Here is a 17,269-nt window from a genome sequence, read left to right on the forward strand (position 1 = left end):
TGCTGGGATCGAACTCCGAACCTCATGGGCAGACAGCTTCAGACAGCAGTTCTGCCGCTTACCACTCTGCGCCACAAGAGGCTCTCTTACATCAGTATAAGTGATTCCAAATAGGAATGTATAGCACCTTAATTAAACAAAAGAATCCTTAACATATAATCTTGCTGGCACAGTATTGTATGGTGATGCTTGTCCCAAATACACTGATCTTTCTTGTAAGCCTAAGGGGCAGGTTTACTTTTCTGGTCAATATATAACTACAGACTGTCTCACTACAATTCCCAGGAGCCCTTGGGCTTCCTGGAGGCTTCATTCTGAAGTACCAGATTTGATTGGCTAAGAGAGAAGGCTGAGTGAGAGGTTGGCTTAAGGCAGGGGTAGTCAAACTGTGGCCCTCCAGATGTCCATTCACTGGCAGGGGCTCCTGGGAATTGTAGTCCATGGACATCTGGAGGGCCACAGTTTGACTACCCCTGGCTTAAGGGAAGGTGGTGATAGGAGCCAAGTGCTGCTATCCCTGGAATTAGGCAGCTAAATTAGTTTGTGCTGTAGGAGTTTTCTGGTGGAGTGTTGAGCGCTGTTGGCAAATACTAGAAAACGGAGGGGAGGATAAAAACTAAACAAACTTCATGATTAGCTGTGTATGTTTTCCAGAATTTGGGAAGAAAGTAGGTTGTAGATTTCTCTGCTTTAGTTATTTTACTTTTGGGTTCGAAGGGGGAAAAAGCGACCGTACTTTTTATTTAGGGAGAGGAGAAAGTCAATGAATGCAAAACAAAATTTGAGTCCAAAGCCATCTTAAAGACCAAAGCTTTATTCAAGGTTTGAGCTTTTGTGTGCAAGCACACTTCCTTAGAAAATGGAACAAGAATCATAAGAGTACACATATAAGGAGGAAGTAAATTAGTAGCAAATTAGTAAACAGCATCATGACAAATATGTAGCATGATAAGGAAGATCAGATAGTCCCTTGCTAGAATAACAAAACCAGTCCTTGGGTTTAATTGACATTCACAAAGAAAGGGGGGGGGGGATAAAAATGGTAAGGTTAGTGATTAATCACAGACGCTTTCCTGGTGGTGGAAATAAATAATTAAAAGAGACCTGTTTCCGTCTCCATGAACGCAAGTGGAGGAAGATAGAATAATGATCTTTTAAAGTGGTGGAAGCAGGAGAAGGGAAATGAGTTATAGAAATCCTGTAGATCTTTTTTTTTTAAAGTTAAAATCAAACAAAGTCAGCTTTCTTCGTTTCATGTGCATATTCTTTTTTTGTATGATAAAAATAATATTGGATTTTAGAATTACGAATTTGAGTTTTATGACCTACAAAGTTTTATGACGTATAGTTTAGATTTCTTGTAAGATGCCCTGCATCCTTGGGGAAGATCAATAATTAAATACCCTGTGGAATTAGCACTCAAATGATCAAAAGCTCAGTTTTAAAGTTCAAAAACTGGTATCTTGTGTAGGGAGGAAGGCACCTGTGATTCTCAGTTCTCTGTAAACTTGCTCAGGAGCCATCTGGGAGTCTTGATTTCCTGATGAAGAATGTACTCCTGAATCCACTGCAGTACTGATCCTATGTATGTTCATGATCCTTGCACGATCCTTCATTCTATCTCTTTGCCTCAGTGTTCCCCAGCTGTAAAATGGGTCTTTATCTTTCAGCGAGCAGGCACAACTTGTGGTTCCTTGAGTACGACAATTTTCACAAAGTCGCAGTTGAAAAGGGCCACACAGGCCATCTAGTCCAATCCCCTGCCTCAATGCAGGATCAGTCTAATTTCTGCTATTTTCTCCACAATCATGATAAGCCAGCATGGTGTAGAGAGCCAGCTTGGTGTAGTGGTTAGGAGTGTGGACTTCTAATCTGGAAGTATAATAACAAGCACTTGCTGGCAGGGGCTCATGGGAATTGTAGTCCATGAACATCGGGAGGACCACAGGTTGACTACCCCTGCTGTAAATGATAGGCATCATTCTATTCAAAGTTTACCTTAATGGGATTCAAGCTTCAAGACTTTATAACAGGAATAAACCTTCTTCTCTTTTATGTGAGCTGACGAATCACCTAAACAGCATTGTGACATACTTATTTTACAAATCAGGTGTGTCCACGACATTTAAGATATAGCTCCTAAGGAATATCAGTTTTGCCTTCCCAAAATGTTGCATCTTGCCTTGACTACTTCACACTGTGTACCTGCCTTGTTGTCACGTTTAAATGGCTGGCAGCTGAACCGGATGAAAGTCTGGTAAATGTTCGGGGAATCTACCTTCTCCGAACAATGGTTCAGTGGTTTCAAGCTGGCTTGAGTTTGTGAGAAATTTAGTCTCGTGAGCCAGTTTTTCGTCATTCCTATTATGTAAAGGTAAAGTAAAGGTATCCCCTGTGCAAGCACCGGGTCATGTCTGACCCCTGGGGTGACGCCCTCCAGCGTTTTCATGGCAGACTGAACACGGGGTGGTTTGCCAGTGCCTTCCCCAGTCATTACCGTTTACCCCCCAGCAAGCTGGGTACTCATTTTACCGACCTCGGAAGGATGGGAGGCTGAGTCAACTTTTCCTATTATGTGCATACTCTAAAAAGTGTGTGTGTGCACCCGTGTGCATGCCCATGTGTATACTGACATGTGGAGGATCTGTTAAAACTCATGCTCTTGATTTCAGCTCGATGAGACTCCTCCAGCTGATTTCTCTGAACTGAGGCATTTCCAGGAAATGAAACACCCAGTCAATGTTTGACTAAACTGAAAAAGAAAGTAAAAAGTGCTTGTTACGTTTGAGGAAGGCAGGCACAGAAATGGCTAGTGGGAGCCTTGTTGAGGAGTTCTGTGAGGAAACCACTTGTTCAATCTGCTTGGAATACTTCAAAGAACCAGTGATTCTGGACTGCGGGCACAATTTCTGCCAAGCCTGCCTCACCCAGTGCTGGACGGAGTCAGACGCAGGCCCTTCCTGCCCGCAGTGCCGGGAAGTCTTCCAGCAAAAGAATTTCAGGCCGAACCGGCAGTTGGCGAACTTTGTCGACCTTGTCAAGAAACTTGAGGTGGAGAGAAGCACGGTGGGGACAGAGCCTGGCGTGTGTGAGCAGCATCAGGAGCCCCTGAAACTCTTCTGCAAGAAGGAGCAAACTCTCATCTGCTGGTTATGCGACAGATCCAAGAAGCACAAGGATCATCACACAGTTATGCTGGACGAGGCGGCCCAAGAGTATAAGGTAGGGAAGCCTCAAAAGGGAAGGGGGTTCTTTTTGAAAGGCGCCGAAAGCAATTGCTACGCTAATTTTAGCACACTGACAGCATTGTGCACCATGTGCTGTGGACACAGCAGATGGCTGGGATTTAATTTCCTTCCACAGAGGTCAGTGGGGCGCGTCAAGTACACACCCTGGCGTTACTTGTTAGCTCCACATCACATTGGTGATCATGGAATCTTTTTTTGTTTGTTTGTTTGACCTGCCTAGTTTGTCAGGCAAATTCTTAGTTTTTGGGGGGCGTAAAAAATAAAGGATTTGACCATTATAGGTGTTTGTGCTTTATCTCCCCGGCCACGGTTTACAGATCAATAAAGTGTAAGTGTTCCGTCTCACCCACAATTCCTAGAGATAATCACCTGAGAAACATTAATGACAGCTTAAGAACGTATTACTAATGGCATCCATTCACTGCTATTAATTTTGTGGAAGGGACTGAGAAACAGAAAGTTTTCTGGCATGGGAAGGGGGGAAGTGGTGAAAAATTGTCCATTTTCCCCTGCCCCATTTCTCTGATCAAAGTCTCAGTAAACCAGGAAGTGTTACAATAAAATCAGAGCCCAGCAGCACCTTTCAGACCAACAAAGATTTATTCAAGGCGTGAGCACTCGAAAGCTCACGCCTTGAATAAATCTTTGTTGGTCTTAAAGGTGCCGCTGGACTCTGATTTTATTGTGCTACTTCAGACCCACACGGCTACCCATTTGAACTTGTCTAGAAAGTGTTGTTCTTATTTGTTTGTTTTATATATGGCCTCTCCCAATGAGCAGGTTCACTGCAGAAAATCAAACTTCAATAAAACCTGAAAGTGGATGTGGGGTATCAATTCCCCCCCACACCTCAAAGCTAGTATGGAAGAAAGGCAGTGTGGTGTAGTGGTAAGAGAGTGTCAGACCAGATTCTGGGAGACCCAGGTTTGATTCTACTCTGCCATGAAAGCTCTCTGGGTGACCTTGAGCCGGTCATAGGCTGCCGTCCTAAACTACCTCATACAATTGCTGTGATCAAACCAGAGGAGAGGAGATGGATGAAATTCACGTTAGATCCCCATTGGGGAGAAAGGTGGGATATACATGAAATTACTAGATGAATACACTAAAAAGGTGCAAGCACCGAGTCATGTCTGACCCTTGGGGTGACGCCCTCCAGCGTTTTCATGGCAGACTCAATATGGGGTGGTTTGCCAGTGCCTTCCCCAGTCATTACCATTTACTCCCCAGCAAGCTGGGTACTCATTTTACCAACCTCGGAAGGATGGAAGGCTGAGTCAACCTTGAGCCGGCTGCTGGGATCGAACTCCCAGCCTCATGGGCAGAGCTTTCAGACTGCAGGTCTGCTGCTTTTCCACTCTGCACCACAAGAGGCTCACCTAGATGAATACACTAGTTACGCTTTTAAAAATCTGATTGTTATGAGCCTTGAACTTGCAGGATACCCAGGTTTATCGCCTGTTTCTGTGCATTCCTCTCCACATCCCTTTTGAAACACGTCTCACATGTTCTCACTTCCGGCCAAAACAATGCCTTTTCTCTTCGCGCAGGATAAAATCAAGGCTCAGCAGGAGTCTCTGGAGCAAGAAAGAAACCATCTTGTGACCTGGAAACAGTCGGAAGAGCAGGGATGCCTGGGGTGTCTGGTAGGTGATATGGCATTCTGGAATGAAAATAGTGACTGGTAGACTTCTTCTTTCCTCTCTGTACATTTTTTGGGTATCTCCCTCTCAACGTAAGGGATTAGAGCTGTAAATTCAGATGGTTACAGTGGAAACTGGGCACTATAAAATTAGATTAGCTGCATACCTGTAACGGGAGAGATTTTAAGGTGTGTGAGTGTAAGGTGCTATCAATTCGCATCCAACTGGATGACTTGACATAGGATTTTCAAGGCAAGAGATGTTCACAAGTGGTTCACCACAGAGAGCCAGTTTGGTGTCGTGGTTAGGAGTGTGGACATCTAATCTGGCATGCCGGGTTCGATTCTGCACTCCCCCACATGCAAGCAGCTGGGTGACCTTGGGCTCGCCACGGCACTGAAAAAACTGTTCTGACCGAGCAGTGATATCAGGGCTCTCTCAGCCTCACCCACCTCACAGGGTGTCTGTTGTGGGGAGAGGAATGGGAAGATGACTGTAAGCCGCTTTGAACCTCCTTCGGGTAGAGAAAAGTGGCATATAAGAACCAACTCCTCTTCTTTTTCTTCTTCTGCCTCTGAGTAGTGATCCTGATGTTCCTTAGTGGTTTCCCATCCAAATGCTAACAACTTTGTAAAAAGAAAGAGAGGAGAGAGAGAGAGAGAGAGCCCTAACTGACTTAATGTTCTTCTGGAGGGAAAGCAGGCAGGAAGTGAACTCACAGGAGCAGGAAGTCTCCAATTGAGCCAATCAGGACACAGAAGGAGACTACTTGAAAATATCAAGACGTTCCTTTTATTCATGGATGCTTTAGACTGTTCGGACTAGATGGTCTGCATGGCCCCTTCCAACTCTATGATGGCCTGTGTGGGCTGTTTCGACTCTATGATTCTATGATATTTCTATGATTCTAAGGCCAACCCTCCTTAGCATCTGAGGTCTGATGAGTGGATTCTGGATCACCTCAGGTAAAATGCAACACGTTTTCACGTATGCATTAATCATGGTGGGAAACAAAGTGGCATGTGTGCACCAGAACATGCGTTCTGGAAGAAAAAAACAACTGGAAAATAACACCTGACATCTAGCAGCCCGGAGACCCAGTTTCAGAAAAACATTAAACTGCTGGCTGCAGATTGTTGCAAACGCAGTTAAAATCACAACTACATTGTCATTGTTACCACGCTATGGCAAGCCTCAAGAAGGAGGGCATTCCACAGTCACGGTGCTTCCACTAAGAAGGTCCCGTCACTCTTCTCCAGCTGACTCAGTTCTATAAGCAGGGGGTAAAGAGAGCAGGAAAACGCTGGAGGGCGTCACCCCAAGGGTCAGACATGACCCGGTGCTTGCACAGGGGATACCTTTACCTTTACCTTAAAGAGAGCAGGACAGGTGTAGCTAAACTGGATTACTGGTCAAACAGAAGTGGCAAAGGGAGTTTTGATTCTTGAAAGCTTATACCCTGTGTCGGAACAAGCGTGCGTTCACACAATCTGATACCTTGAATAAAGCTTCATTGGTCTTCAAGGTCCCACTGGATTCAAACTTTATTCTGCTGCTTCAGACCAACATGGCTCCTGCCTGAATCTATCTTCCTGGAAATCTTGTTGGTCTTGAAGGTGCTACTGGACCTGAACCTTGCTTGTTTATTTCTGCACTCCTCCATTTCTCCCAGACCCAGGTCTCCATGATGATGAAGGAGACAAAGCATACCTTTGAGCAAATGCACAGGTTTCTGGAAGAAAAGGAATCTCTCAGGCTGTCCCAGCTAAGAGATCTGGAGAAAGAGATGGAGGACAGGCACAAAGAAAATGATGGAAGATTCTCTGAGAAAATTTCTCATCTCTGTAGTCTGCTTGTAGAGATGGAGAGGAAGTGTGAGCAGCCAGCAGATGAATTCTTGCAGGTATGACTGAACCAAGGACCCATTTCCAGCTACCTGGGGAATGCTCCTTGGCTTTCCCAGAGAAGGAAGGAGCAAATGAGTTTTCGCTAGAACTAAAAGGCAGCCCAATATCTGAGATCCACTTCCGTTTTTCTCTTTCAGGACATCAAAAGTACCTGGAGCAGGTATGTGGTTCTTTCTTAACTCCTATTTGTGGTTTTCATCGAATTATGAAGAAGCTTTACACATACGCACAATTATGAAGAAGCTTTACACATACGCACATTTCTGGAAGTTGGGTCACAAAAAGTATGATGATCAAGTATGCTGAAGCTTCAAACTGTATATCCCATGCAGTTTGAGAATTTTGTCTCCACTCCTAACAGTCTGACTACAGACTACCATCAAGACCCTTTCCTTGTGAAAAGCACATTTCTAGGAAGCTGCCTGGTTCTGATTTAGACCTTGGGTCTATCTAGCTCAGGACTGGGTCCTTCTCAGCATCTTTGTAACAGGAGATCCCAGGGAACAAACCTGGACATCCATCTATCCATCCATCCATCCATCCATCCATCTATCCATCTGTCCGTCCGTCCGTCCATCCGTCCGTCCGTCCGTCCGTCCATCCATCCATCCATCCATCCATATACCACCGCTCTCCAACAGGTCTCACGGCAGTTTGCATGATAAAACAATCCAATTAAACAACAAAACAATAAATAACAAGCAGCAGTGGTCTCATCCTCTGTATTCAATTCTAACCCGTCTTGTTCAGCCAGAAGGCCATACCTGTAAAACGCTGGCTTGGATCCAGAACAGCGTTTTGTGAGAACATGGATTTTCACCTGCAAAGCATAACTTTCTCACCCCTAGCAGGAGGGAGAGAGGTGAAAAGGTCATGCTGTGAGCAGGAATCCTTGCATCCACTTAGATGCTGCTTTGGATCAAAGTCACGTTATCCTACGGAGTAGTGGTCTCTGCCTTGTATACACGCCTGTGCTCCTTGCATGGTTTCAGGTTTAGTTCTCCTTATAGATTCTCAAGACCAGCAAAGGAAATATTTCAGAGACTAGGGAGCTCACATTTAAGTCTCCAGTTGGGTAGTCTTTTGCTTTACTCCAGCATGGTATAGTGGTGCAAAGCAGTGGCTTCTAACCTGAGCCTATTCTGCACACATAGGTTAATGCACTTTCAATGCACTTTAGAAGTAGATTTTCCTGTTCCGCACAGGAAAATCCAGCTGCAAAAGCTCAATGAAAGTGCATTATCCTATGTGTGCGGAATGGGTCCTGGAGAACTGGGCTTGATCCCCCACGCTTCCTCCCCGTGCAGCCAGCTGGGTGACCTTGGGCCAGTTACAGTTTCACTCAGAACTCTCTTAGTCTCACCAGTCTCACAGGGTGTCTGGGGAGAGGAAGGGAAGGCTCTCTGGCCTTTTATACATGGCACCAGCTTCTGCGCGCTGGCGCCGTGCCGTTGCGGTGAGGCACAATGCCCCGCTGTTTCCCGTGAATGCACAGGAGCAGGGCATGCTGGATTCCCCTGGCGTAGCGCTCGCTATACACCAGGACTAGGAGGCCTGGCCGAGGTAAGTGCAGCGGCACAGGCAGGGGAGGTAGGGAGCGGCCGGGGGGAGCAGGGGGGCAGGGGGTTGCCCCTGCCAGCTCCGTGCTGCCACAGATCCTTACCCGGGAAGCTCCGGAAGATCCCGCGTTCGCTTAATGTGGGTCTTCCAAAGCCCTGGGCCAGGAGGTGCTCACACTTAAGACGCTGCCGCCGCCAGTGTGGGCCTTATGGCCCGTGCATAATAGGCCCCTGAGGTTCCTTAGAGAAGAGTGGAGTATAAAAGCATTCTCTTCTTATACTCCAAAGGCATAAAGCCTTCCTCCCAATTGACAAGCTTCTGCTCTGATTGGTTTCATGGGGGAGAGCACTACAATGGAGACATTCCTCCCCTCCCAGGAGGGTGAAATGTCGTGACCCTTCTTGTATGGGGCTTCTGACAAATCATGGCGGGCCGGATCACCTATTCAACCAGTGCATATTTATTTATTTGTTAATAATATTTACAGACACGTTCTCTTCAATGTGAAGTGGGGCCTGCACCTGAGTCTGAGCCCAGACGGAAAGTGAAGGCAACAATTCTGAAAAAGGATCTGGTTTCTTATTTGCTCTTCAGACTTGCTTGTCTTCTGTCCCAGGTACGAGGAGAAACAAGTGAGGCGTCCAGAAAGCCTCTTTCCCAGGTTGGAAATGAAGCTCCGAAATTGGTCTCTGAAACTTTCTGCTCTGGAAAAAGTTATGGAAGACTTCAAAGGTATTGGGGGCCCTTCCAGGAAGGGAGATGGGGAGAGATCTTGGGGTCATTTTGGAGTTGGTTTTGGGATAAGGCAAACCCTGGCTAAAGAACAACTGAGTTGCCGATTCAGAGTTCTTCTTCAAGATGACGGTGATTGGAATAATACTCCAGAACGGCCCTTTCCAACATTTTAATGTTGAGAAACCACTGAAACAATCTTCAGGCTTCAAGAAACCTCAGAAGTGGTGCGATCGTGCAGAATATGGTTGGGAAGCAGAGCTGTGCAGACCCACTTTGGCTACAACCCTTCCTGGCCCATCATTGGCCATTTGGGGGGGGAGGGCAGGTTGACATGACCATATATCATCATATCATCCCATAAATGTTTAACAGATTTTTCAAAATATATTTACAAATATTTAACTCACATCCATTTGGGAAACCCTTCCAGGGCTGTCAAGAAACCCCAGGGTTTCATGAAACCCTGGTTGAAAAAGTCTGCTCCGGAGGAAGCAGCTGTATTCAAAATAAAGTTTGAGTCCAACGGCACCATTAAGACCAACAACGTTTTATTCAAGGTGTAAGCAAAACCTTACAGAGAGCCAGGTTGGTGTAGTGGTTAAGTGTGTGGACTTCTAATCTGGTTAGCCGGGTTCGATTCCCCGGTCCTCCTCCACATGCAGGGTGACCTTGGGCTCGCCACAGCATTAATAAAGTTGTTCTTAGTGAGCAGTAATCTCAGGGCTTTCTCAGCCTCACCTCCCTCAGAGGGTGTCTGTTGGGGGGAGAGGAAATGCGAATGTAAGCTACTTTGAGCCTCCTTCGGGTAGAGAAAAGCGGCATATAAGAACCAATTCTTCTTCTTCTTCAGTAATATCAGGGCTTTCTCAGCCCCACCCACCTCACAAGGTGTCTGTTGTGGGGAGAGGAAGCCGCTTTGAGACTCCTTGGCTTATTATGCACAGCCGCTGAAACGGCGGCATGGAGAACGCGGAAGAGGAAGAAGCGAAGCAAACCGCTTACGCACGGGATGGAACGCAACGGTAGCAAAACCCAGAGCAGCCGATTATGCACGCGGCCAATCCGGAGCCACTTCTGGTTCCGCCCTGGTAGCCTGGGAAGATCCACTTTCTTCTGCATTTCCCTAACACAGCTTTTTCGGCAGCATACGTTGACTCTGCGCCCGGTTGCCGCCCGCAGCGTGCATAATTGGTGATTTTAGCTGCCGCCATTCCACCCCGAATGCGGACCTTCCACTCTGTGCATAATAGGCCCTTTTGGTAGAGAAAAGAGGCCTATAAAAAAACCACTCTTTCTTCTTACACCTTGAATAAAACTTTATTGGTCTTCAAGGTGCCATTGGACACAAACTTTGTTCTGCTACTTAAGGCTAACACAGCTGCCCACCTGAATCTATATCCAAAATACTTGCAGTTCTAAGGAAGAAAATATGGCCAAACACCACTTTGAGGGGAGCCCGCTGAGCATGCAGAGGAAGAATATTGTGTCCAGACATGATTATGGTTATGGTTATGGTTAGGGTTAGGGTTATGGTTATGGTTATGGTTATGGTTATGGTTATGGTTATGGTTATGATTATGATTTAGAATTGGATCTGTGGTCATTTATATAAACATATTTTTGAAAACACACATTTCTATTCAAATTTGAACAAAATGACGTTATCCATTCAGGTGGTACTTTGAAAACTTGAAATGTAGAATATCCATTATTACAAGAGACAAACTTTACACATGGCACTAAAGATTTAACATCTTGATTCTTAAGAACAAAAGACACTTTATAACAGTCTTCAAATAATTTAAAATGCAAAGGCTTTGTTTGAAAAACTACTGTAAATGGATCCACAGTTCCTCAAGCTGGGGTGACTGATAATATTGTGAGTGAAATGTGCTAAAGAGTTGGCAAGCGGGGTAGGGGAGCTAACAAACCGGAAATTTCAGATCTGAATGTTGGTGCTTATGTGCGTCCCGCTTTCTTTAAATAAACTGCCGGACTTGAATGGCTTGAGACGTCTCCTCTCTGCTCCAAGTCCTCTTTTTTCCCTCTGCTCTCCGATAGCCACATTTCTATTTACTTGATTATAATTTTTATCTGATTCTGTGGTACATAGGATGGTTCGTCTAAACCTGTCCCTTTTTCCCTCCCTACACCAGTATCGCTGGACCAAGCAATGAATAAAGGTAATGTTCTGGGGATGGAAAAGAAGTGACATTTTGCTGCTTAAAACAGGGGAGAGAAACTCTCTGTCACCCCTGGGAGATTACAGCTGAGTGTAAATGTGGCACACCTGCCATGAAGGAATTGAGCCAGATTCTTTCAGATAAGTAGGTGAAAGGGGTGTGTGTTAATTAATTCCACGTTAAGAGGGGGGTTACTGGCAAGCTGCCGATCGAAGGATTCTCTATTTAAATGTGCTTCCTTTTTCTCTCTCCACAAAACAGAGTTCTGCGAGGAAAAACAGAAAAAAGGTAATTTTACGGTACTGAACTGAAAAAGACTGTTTTGATGGAAGATTGCTCCTGAGGTAAGATCGAGAAGGGGATTGCAAATGGGGATTGCTAGTTTGGCGTAGTGGTTAGGAGTGCGGACTTCTAATCTGGCATGCCGGGTTCGATTCTGCGCTCCCCCACATGCAGCCAGCTGGGCGGCCTTGGGCTCGCCACGGCACTGATAAAACTGTTCTGACCAGGCAGTGATATCATGGCTCGTGTCTGTTGTGGGGAGCAGAAAGGGAAGGTGAATATAAACTATACCGAACTAACAACACATAGGACCAAACGTGTTTCGACCCTTCCGGGTCTTCCTCAGTGGTCAAAATTATAATAATACACTATATAGCACACTCTATAATGTGTAGCTGAATGGTTGAGTGGGGACTGATACATATCGGCTAGAGCATGTAATGCAAAGGGCAATAAAGTAAAATATGGGATACTGAATTAGATGCTGATTGACAGAATTTACATAATCTGTTCTCCATCGGTATATTACTGCAGTGGTCCCCAACCTGCGGGCCGCGGCCCGGCGCCGGCCCGCAAAGGCCATGGCGCCGGGCCGCGGCTCCCTCTCCCCGCCCCCCCCCACAATAAAAAACTTCCCAGGCCACAAGCTTGCGGTCCGGGAAGCTTCTTACTGCGGGAGGGCGGGGAGAGGGAATCAGGGCCGGGCCACGCCCGTGCGGGCCGTGCCCGCGCGGCCCGACCCGTGGGCGCGGCCCGATCCGCGGGCGCGGCCCACGGGTGCGGCCCGATGCGCGGGCGCGGCCCGCAGGCGCGGCCTGATGCGTGGGCATGGCCCGCGCGGGTGCGGTTCCCGCGGCCGCAGCCCGATGCCCTGCCGGTCCCCAGCCTAATAAAGGTTGGGGACCACTGCATTACTGTATCTACATTATTCTTTGCACAGGAGCTTTGGACACGTAGGCCCCCTGGGACTTTTTCTTTTCGTGGCCGCTAAAATGAATACTCCCAAAAAGGTTTTCTTGTCTGGTGTGTCACTGCATAATGTCACACTAGGCTTACGGACCCTGCTGGGCCACAGGGCTGTCACTGCTATGGAGGCAGGCTTTCTACTGGTAACCCTTTCTTCCTAAGGGGAAAATAAAACACATATGTTCTCAGTCCAGGCCCCTACTTGGTGGAATGAGCTCCCAGAGGAGATCAGGGCCCAGTTGGAGCTGGCACAGTTCTCCAGGACCTGCAAGATGTAGTTATTTTGTTAGGGACAATGATCTATAACAGTGGACCCCAATCCCCGGTCCGGAGACCGGGACCAGTCCGTGGATCAGTCGATGCCCTGCCACTCTGCCGCCAGCTCACCTTTGGTGCTCTCCAGCGGCCACCATGGCTGGGGCTCCCCCTTGGCATGGCACTGCGCAGCTGCTACTGGCAGCGCCCCCCAGTGTGCGGTGGGAAGTCAGGGGCACTAGTGGGAAAGTAAGCAGAGCAGGGGCTCAGGCGGCAGCGGCGACATTCCTCGGCAAAAGACTACCCCCCCTCCGGGCCTTAGTAAAATTGTCAAGCATTGACAGGTCCCTGGTGATAAAAAGGTTGGGGACCACTGATCTATAACATCTATGCCCCCCACTCCCCCAGACAAAACACTCCCACAGAGATACTTAATCTGGGAAATATCTACCGGCAGAGACAAACTTCTGGGTAGTAAGATGACAACCGGTGCTGTCAACTGATGCTGTTAGTTTTTTAATAAGTGTTAAATGGTATACTCATTAACGTTTTATTGTTTTGATTGCTGTATTTATAACTGTGTACATACACTGCCCTGAGCCGGTCTCAGGAGGGCAGTCTAGGAATCTAATTATTAACAAGAATAACAACAGCATAGAGTTCTTGCAATTCCTAGAGTGATATGTTATCACTAATGGGTTTTCTGGAAGTGACATCAAGCCACATGTTATGCCAGCACTCCCTATGTTCCCGCTATCTTTCAGCAGTAGCCAGGACTGCTTAGTGTCCCTTCTGTCATCTCCTGGAAATTATACCTTTGGAGGGGGGGATTATTTATTTAAAATGCATAACTGCCTGTAAAGCATATATATAAGTTTCCCAGCATCTAATTCTGTGGTTTAGTTCGTATTTTTTAAAATAGCGGGAGCTTTAAGAAATCCCAAGAACTGGGCCTTAAGGACTTCCATCAGCTGTTACTTCCTTCCGGACCTTGATCTTGCTTGTTCTGTTGGACAGGGTGTCCTCCTTACTCTTTTTTCTTTTTTCCCTTCTGAGCAGATCCACAGGTAGAGAAGGTTCAGGATGCTATTCGGAAGAGATCTCTGAGAAGGCAAAGATACTTCATGGAAAGTTTTCGAAAGAGGAATGTTGACAGATGTTGCAACAGTCAGGAAGAAGGGGAAAGTTAGTCCAGATGAGTGATTCTGGACTATTGGGAAGTCTTTCTGACCATCCAAGAATCTTACTTTCCAGAACCGTTTGACTTTGAAAATTATGCTTGGGAAGTTCTGTGCATGAAGAGGGTCACCTGGAATTTCTTTGCGCTGATTGAAACAGTTTGATCTTCCCCTTCTTTTGTGCTTCATTTTCTAGCAACAGTATCCAGCGATCTTTTTGGGCGGCTAATTGTTGAATCCTGAGGGAAAACTCAGGGGGGGGGGTCTCATTAAGGAGACCGGCAGAGATACGAGAGCGGCCCACCTGACTGGGAGGGCCAAGGGCTCATAGCCGGGTGACCTACGGGGTGTCAAAGTGAGATGGACAACTGGTGGGTCCTGAAAAGGTCACTTCATGGGATCCCTGGTGCAGGTGGCCTGCTCTCCTGGCTGGGATGGAGCGGGGCCTAAGGTGTACGGGACCCTCGGGTTGAGCAGCCTGATGGCTGGAGGGTGTGCCAGTCTCCTCAGGCCAGGCCAACCCTCCTTGTGGAGGACAGGGTCAATAAAAGGCTGCGGCCATATTAACGCCAAAAAGCAAGTCGTGTCTTCCTCGTCAACATTGCCACCCTGCTAATCAATTAGTGCTTTCTCTATACCTGCGTGAGATATGACAGGGTACTACTGCCATGTTATCCTGCAAGATTTCTGGTTGCCAATCACTTTTAAGTCTCCCTTCAGTGGGGCAACAGAGGTCCACTACAGCTAAGGCTAGAATGGGAATTTGCTAGTCTTCAAGGTGCCCCAAGACTGGTTGCAACAGATTAAGATGGCAGCTCCTCTAGAAACAGGATGAAGTCTGACTGAAGATTGCCTCTGGGTGATCTGATGATGATCTCACTCCGGGATTGTTGATATCCAGTGATTTATGTGTCGACGGGTTCTAACGTCTTTTATGCTGCCTGATTGTGTACATGCTTATTGCTTTTATAATTTCAGCTTAAATTTTGTTTTAATGATATTTGATGGTGCTTCATAGACCTAAATGATGGACACTGCTCTGAACAGGGTCGCTGGGAGGGCGGCAGAGAAATTAAATGAATGATAATAAAATGGTGGTAGAGAGCTTCATTACGTAAAAGCATGGCAGGGAATGGAAGCTAATCCACCCCCCATGCTCATTTATAATGTGGAATTTTATTAATTGATTTCCCTGCCCATGGGTTCAAAAATGTGCAATTGGGAACTGGAACTTTTTGGCCTCTGTTCTTGTATCTCTTTGGAGTTGGGTGTGGTAAACATGCTGGGCCACAGGTTTAGAGACAAGGGCTGAATCAGCATGGAGCTTTTATTCCGATCCCAGGTTGATTCAGTCCCTGCCGTCTCCACTAAATGAGATTTGTATTTTGATTTTGTCCAGTTTAAATTTTCCCTCTGCAACAAGCAGGACTGATCCGGAGTGATCCTACCGTTCCCCTGCCATATCCTAGAGTGGATATAGCCTTCAATATGTGAAAATTCGCATGAGAAAGCATGCAGAGCTCTCTGCTTGTTGCAAACTTGCTGCTGAGCCTCCATTGTAGAAAAGCCCTGATTGGACAAGGCTTCAGTTCAAAGGCTTCCTTGTTCCCAGGCTGCAAGCTTGCCTTAAAGGGGAAGCCCTAACTTCTCTCAGCAGAGATTTGCCTCTTGGTTGTTTTCTCTCTCCTCTACTGTCTCCACCTTCAAGAAAAGAAAGAAAGAGGGTCCTGCTGTGCTTGCCCCCCCTTCTGAGCTTCCCTAACCATGTGCAGAACACTTTTCTGTTTCAATGGGGGGGGGGGAAGACCCGAGTTCAAATAGATCTGAATTCAGCAGGATCCACAACAGAATAAACAAATTAAGTGCAGAATCAGCCAAGGACTATATTTTAAAATCTTTTTTAAAATCCAAGACTATGTGGAGAATTTTTGCACTGGCAGGTAAATTCCACAGAATCCACCCACTCCAGGTTCTTGTGGGTTGGCATGCATTGCCTGTGCCCCGGCGACTTCTCTATGGCTGGTATGACCCCTCCATCAATCTGTCCACATGCTGACCTGCAGGTGGCAAGGCCAGCAAGGCCCTTCCAATGTCACCTCCATGGTGGAACTAAGCACAGGAGGTGGGGAGAGCCTGGGATCCTGGCAGTCAGAGCAATATACAAGCATGTAGAAACATAATAAATATGTCAACAGTGAGTAGCACATGGGAAAAATAACAAGGGAAAGTGGGAAAAGGACATCTTTGGCAGGGGCGCGCGGTGTCCCTACAGGGACACCATAGGGTCGGGGCTGGGCGGGCCGACAAGCCTGGCACTGGCGATTACGCACAGCGCTGGCCTGCTGCAGCCCTGGCTTACCCAGGAAGCTGTGGAAGATCCCGCAGTTGCTTACCACGGGCCTTCCATAGCCTTGGGCTGGGAGGCACCCACGCTGGTGGTGGCAGCGGGCATTATCGGTGATTTTAACCGAAGCCCTCCTGCCGCCAGCACGGGTATTCTGGCCCATGCATAATGGGCCTTTGAGGGCTTCCAGTATTAAATTATAGATCTTTCCCAGAATAACATCAGCAGTCTGTCCCTGATTGGCTGGGCATCAATTCGAAGAATTCCTAGATCATGGTTGCAAGATTTATTTTTTTAAAGATTTAAGGTGACTGTGCTCCAGAATCCACACTTCTCGCAGCAGAGATTTGCCTCATTCTGTGAGAGGCTGCTGCTGGCTCGTCTCCGCTCAGCTCGGCTCCCCTCCCCCGCTCGCCCACCACCCCAACTCGCCCACCCGCCTGTAGCCTCGTGCTCAAGTGCAGATGGGTTTCTATTTGAAGTTGGGGGGAGGGGGAAGCACAAAGACTACGGTTCAAATCGATCTGAATTCATGAGGATCGACAGCGGGGGAAAAAAGCTCTGTGCAGATTCAGCCCTGGACTCTTTCAACTCAGGGGGGGGGAGTGAGCTACCTCCTGGCACAGCCTCTGCACACCTTGAGGGGAGGGGTTGTGGGAGGCACAGAAATGCCTCCCCCCACCAGCCCTCTGGGACCCAGGGCAGCCAGGAAAACCCTCTGCCCCGGGAATATTTGTTGTTGTTGTTAGATGCAAATTCGTGACCCTATGGACAATGATCCTCCAGGCCTTCCTGTCCTCTACCATCTGTTTGCTTAAAAAAAAAATCTAATTTCCTCCTCACTTCTTCTGTTTCAATCAAATCCCGTTTAACTCTGAGGGCTAAGATCAGTTTCCAGATTTTCTTGGAAGGTTTCACCTGGTGATCATATTCAAGCTGTCACAGTTGCTCCTGAATGTTTTTAAATT

General features: G+C 47.1%; 1 protein-coding gene across 2 annotated transcripts; it reads left to right on the forward strand.

Annotated features, from left to right (window-relative positions):
- The first annotated feature begins 2,674 nt into the window (after positions 1 to 2,674).
- Positions 2,675 to 15,049, forward strand: LOC143834366 (zinc finger protein RFP-like). Of its 2 annotated transcripts, none has more exons than XM_077331152.1 (8): positions 2,675 to 3,222; positions 4,799 to 4,894; positions 6,564 to 6,794; positions 6,936 to 6,958; positions 8,975 to 9,090; positions 11,250 to 11,276; positions 11,538 to 11,564; positions 13,839 to 15,049. In XM_077331152.1, the coding sequence occupies exons 1-8, from the start codon at positions 2,806 to 2,808 to the stop codon at positions 13,967 to 13,969; spliced, it is 1,068 nt and encodes a 355-aa protein (XP_077187267.1). In that variant the 5' UTR covers positions 2,675 to 2,805; the 3' UTR covers positions 13,970 to 15,049. The 2 variants fall into 2 exon arrangements, with proteins under 2 accessions (XP_077187267.1, XP_077187268.1); XM_077331153.1 differs by having other exon boundaries at positions 11,538 to 11,620; positions 13,839 to 13,965.
- Positions 15,050 to 17,269: the final 2,220 nt, after the last annotated feature.

This window comes from Paroedura picta, chromosome 3 (assembly GCF_049243985.1).
Source record: "Paroedura picta isolate Pp20150507F chromosome 3, Ppicta_v3.0, whole genome shotgun sequence".
Classification (NCBI taxonomy): domain Eukaryota; kingdom Metazoa; phylum Chordata; class Lepidosauria; order Squamata; family Gekkonidae; genus Paroedura; species Paroedura picta.

Coding starts and splice junctions, on each gene's coding strand:
- LOC143834366 (XM_077331152.1), top strand. CDS start 2,806: ATGGCTAGTGGGAGCCTTGTTGAGGAGTTCTGTGAGGAAACCACTTGT. Junction 6,959..8,974: donor ATCAAAAGTACCTGGAGCAG/GTATGTGGTTCT, acceptor CTTCTGTCCCAG/GTACGAGGAGAAACAAGTGA. Junction 11,277..11,537: donor GGACCAAGCAATGAATAAAG/GTAATGTTCTGG, acceptor TCCACAAAACAG/AGTTCTGCGAGGAAAAACAG.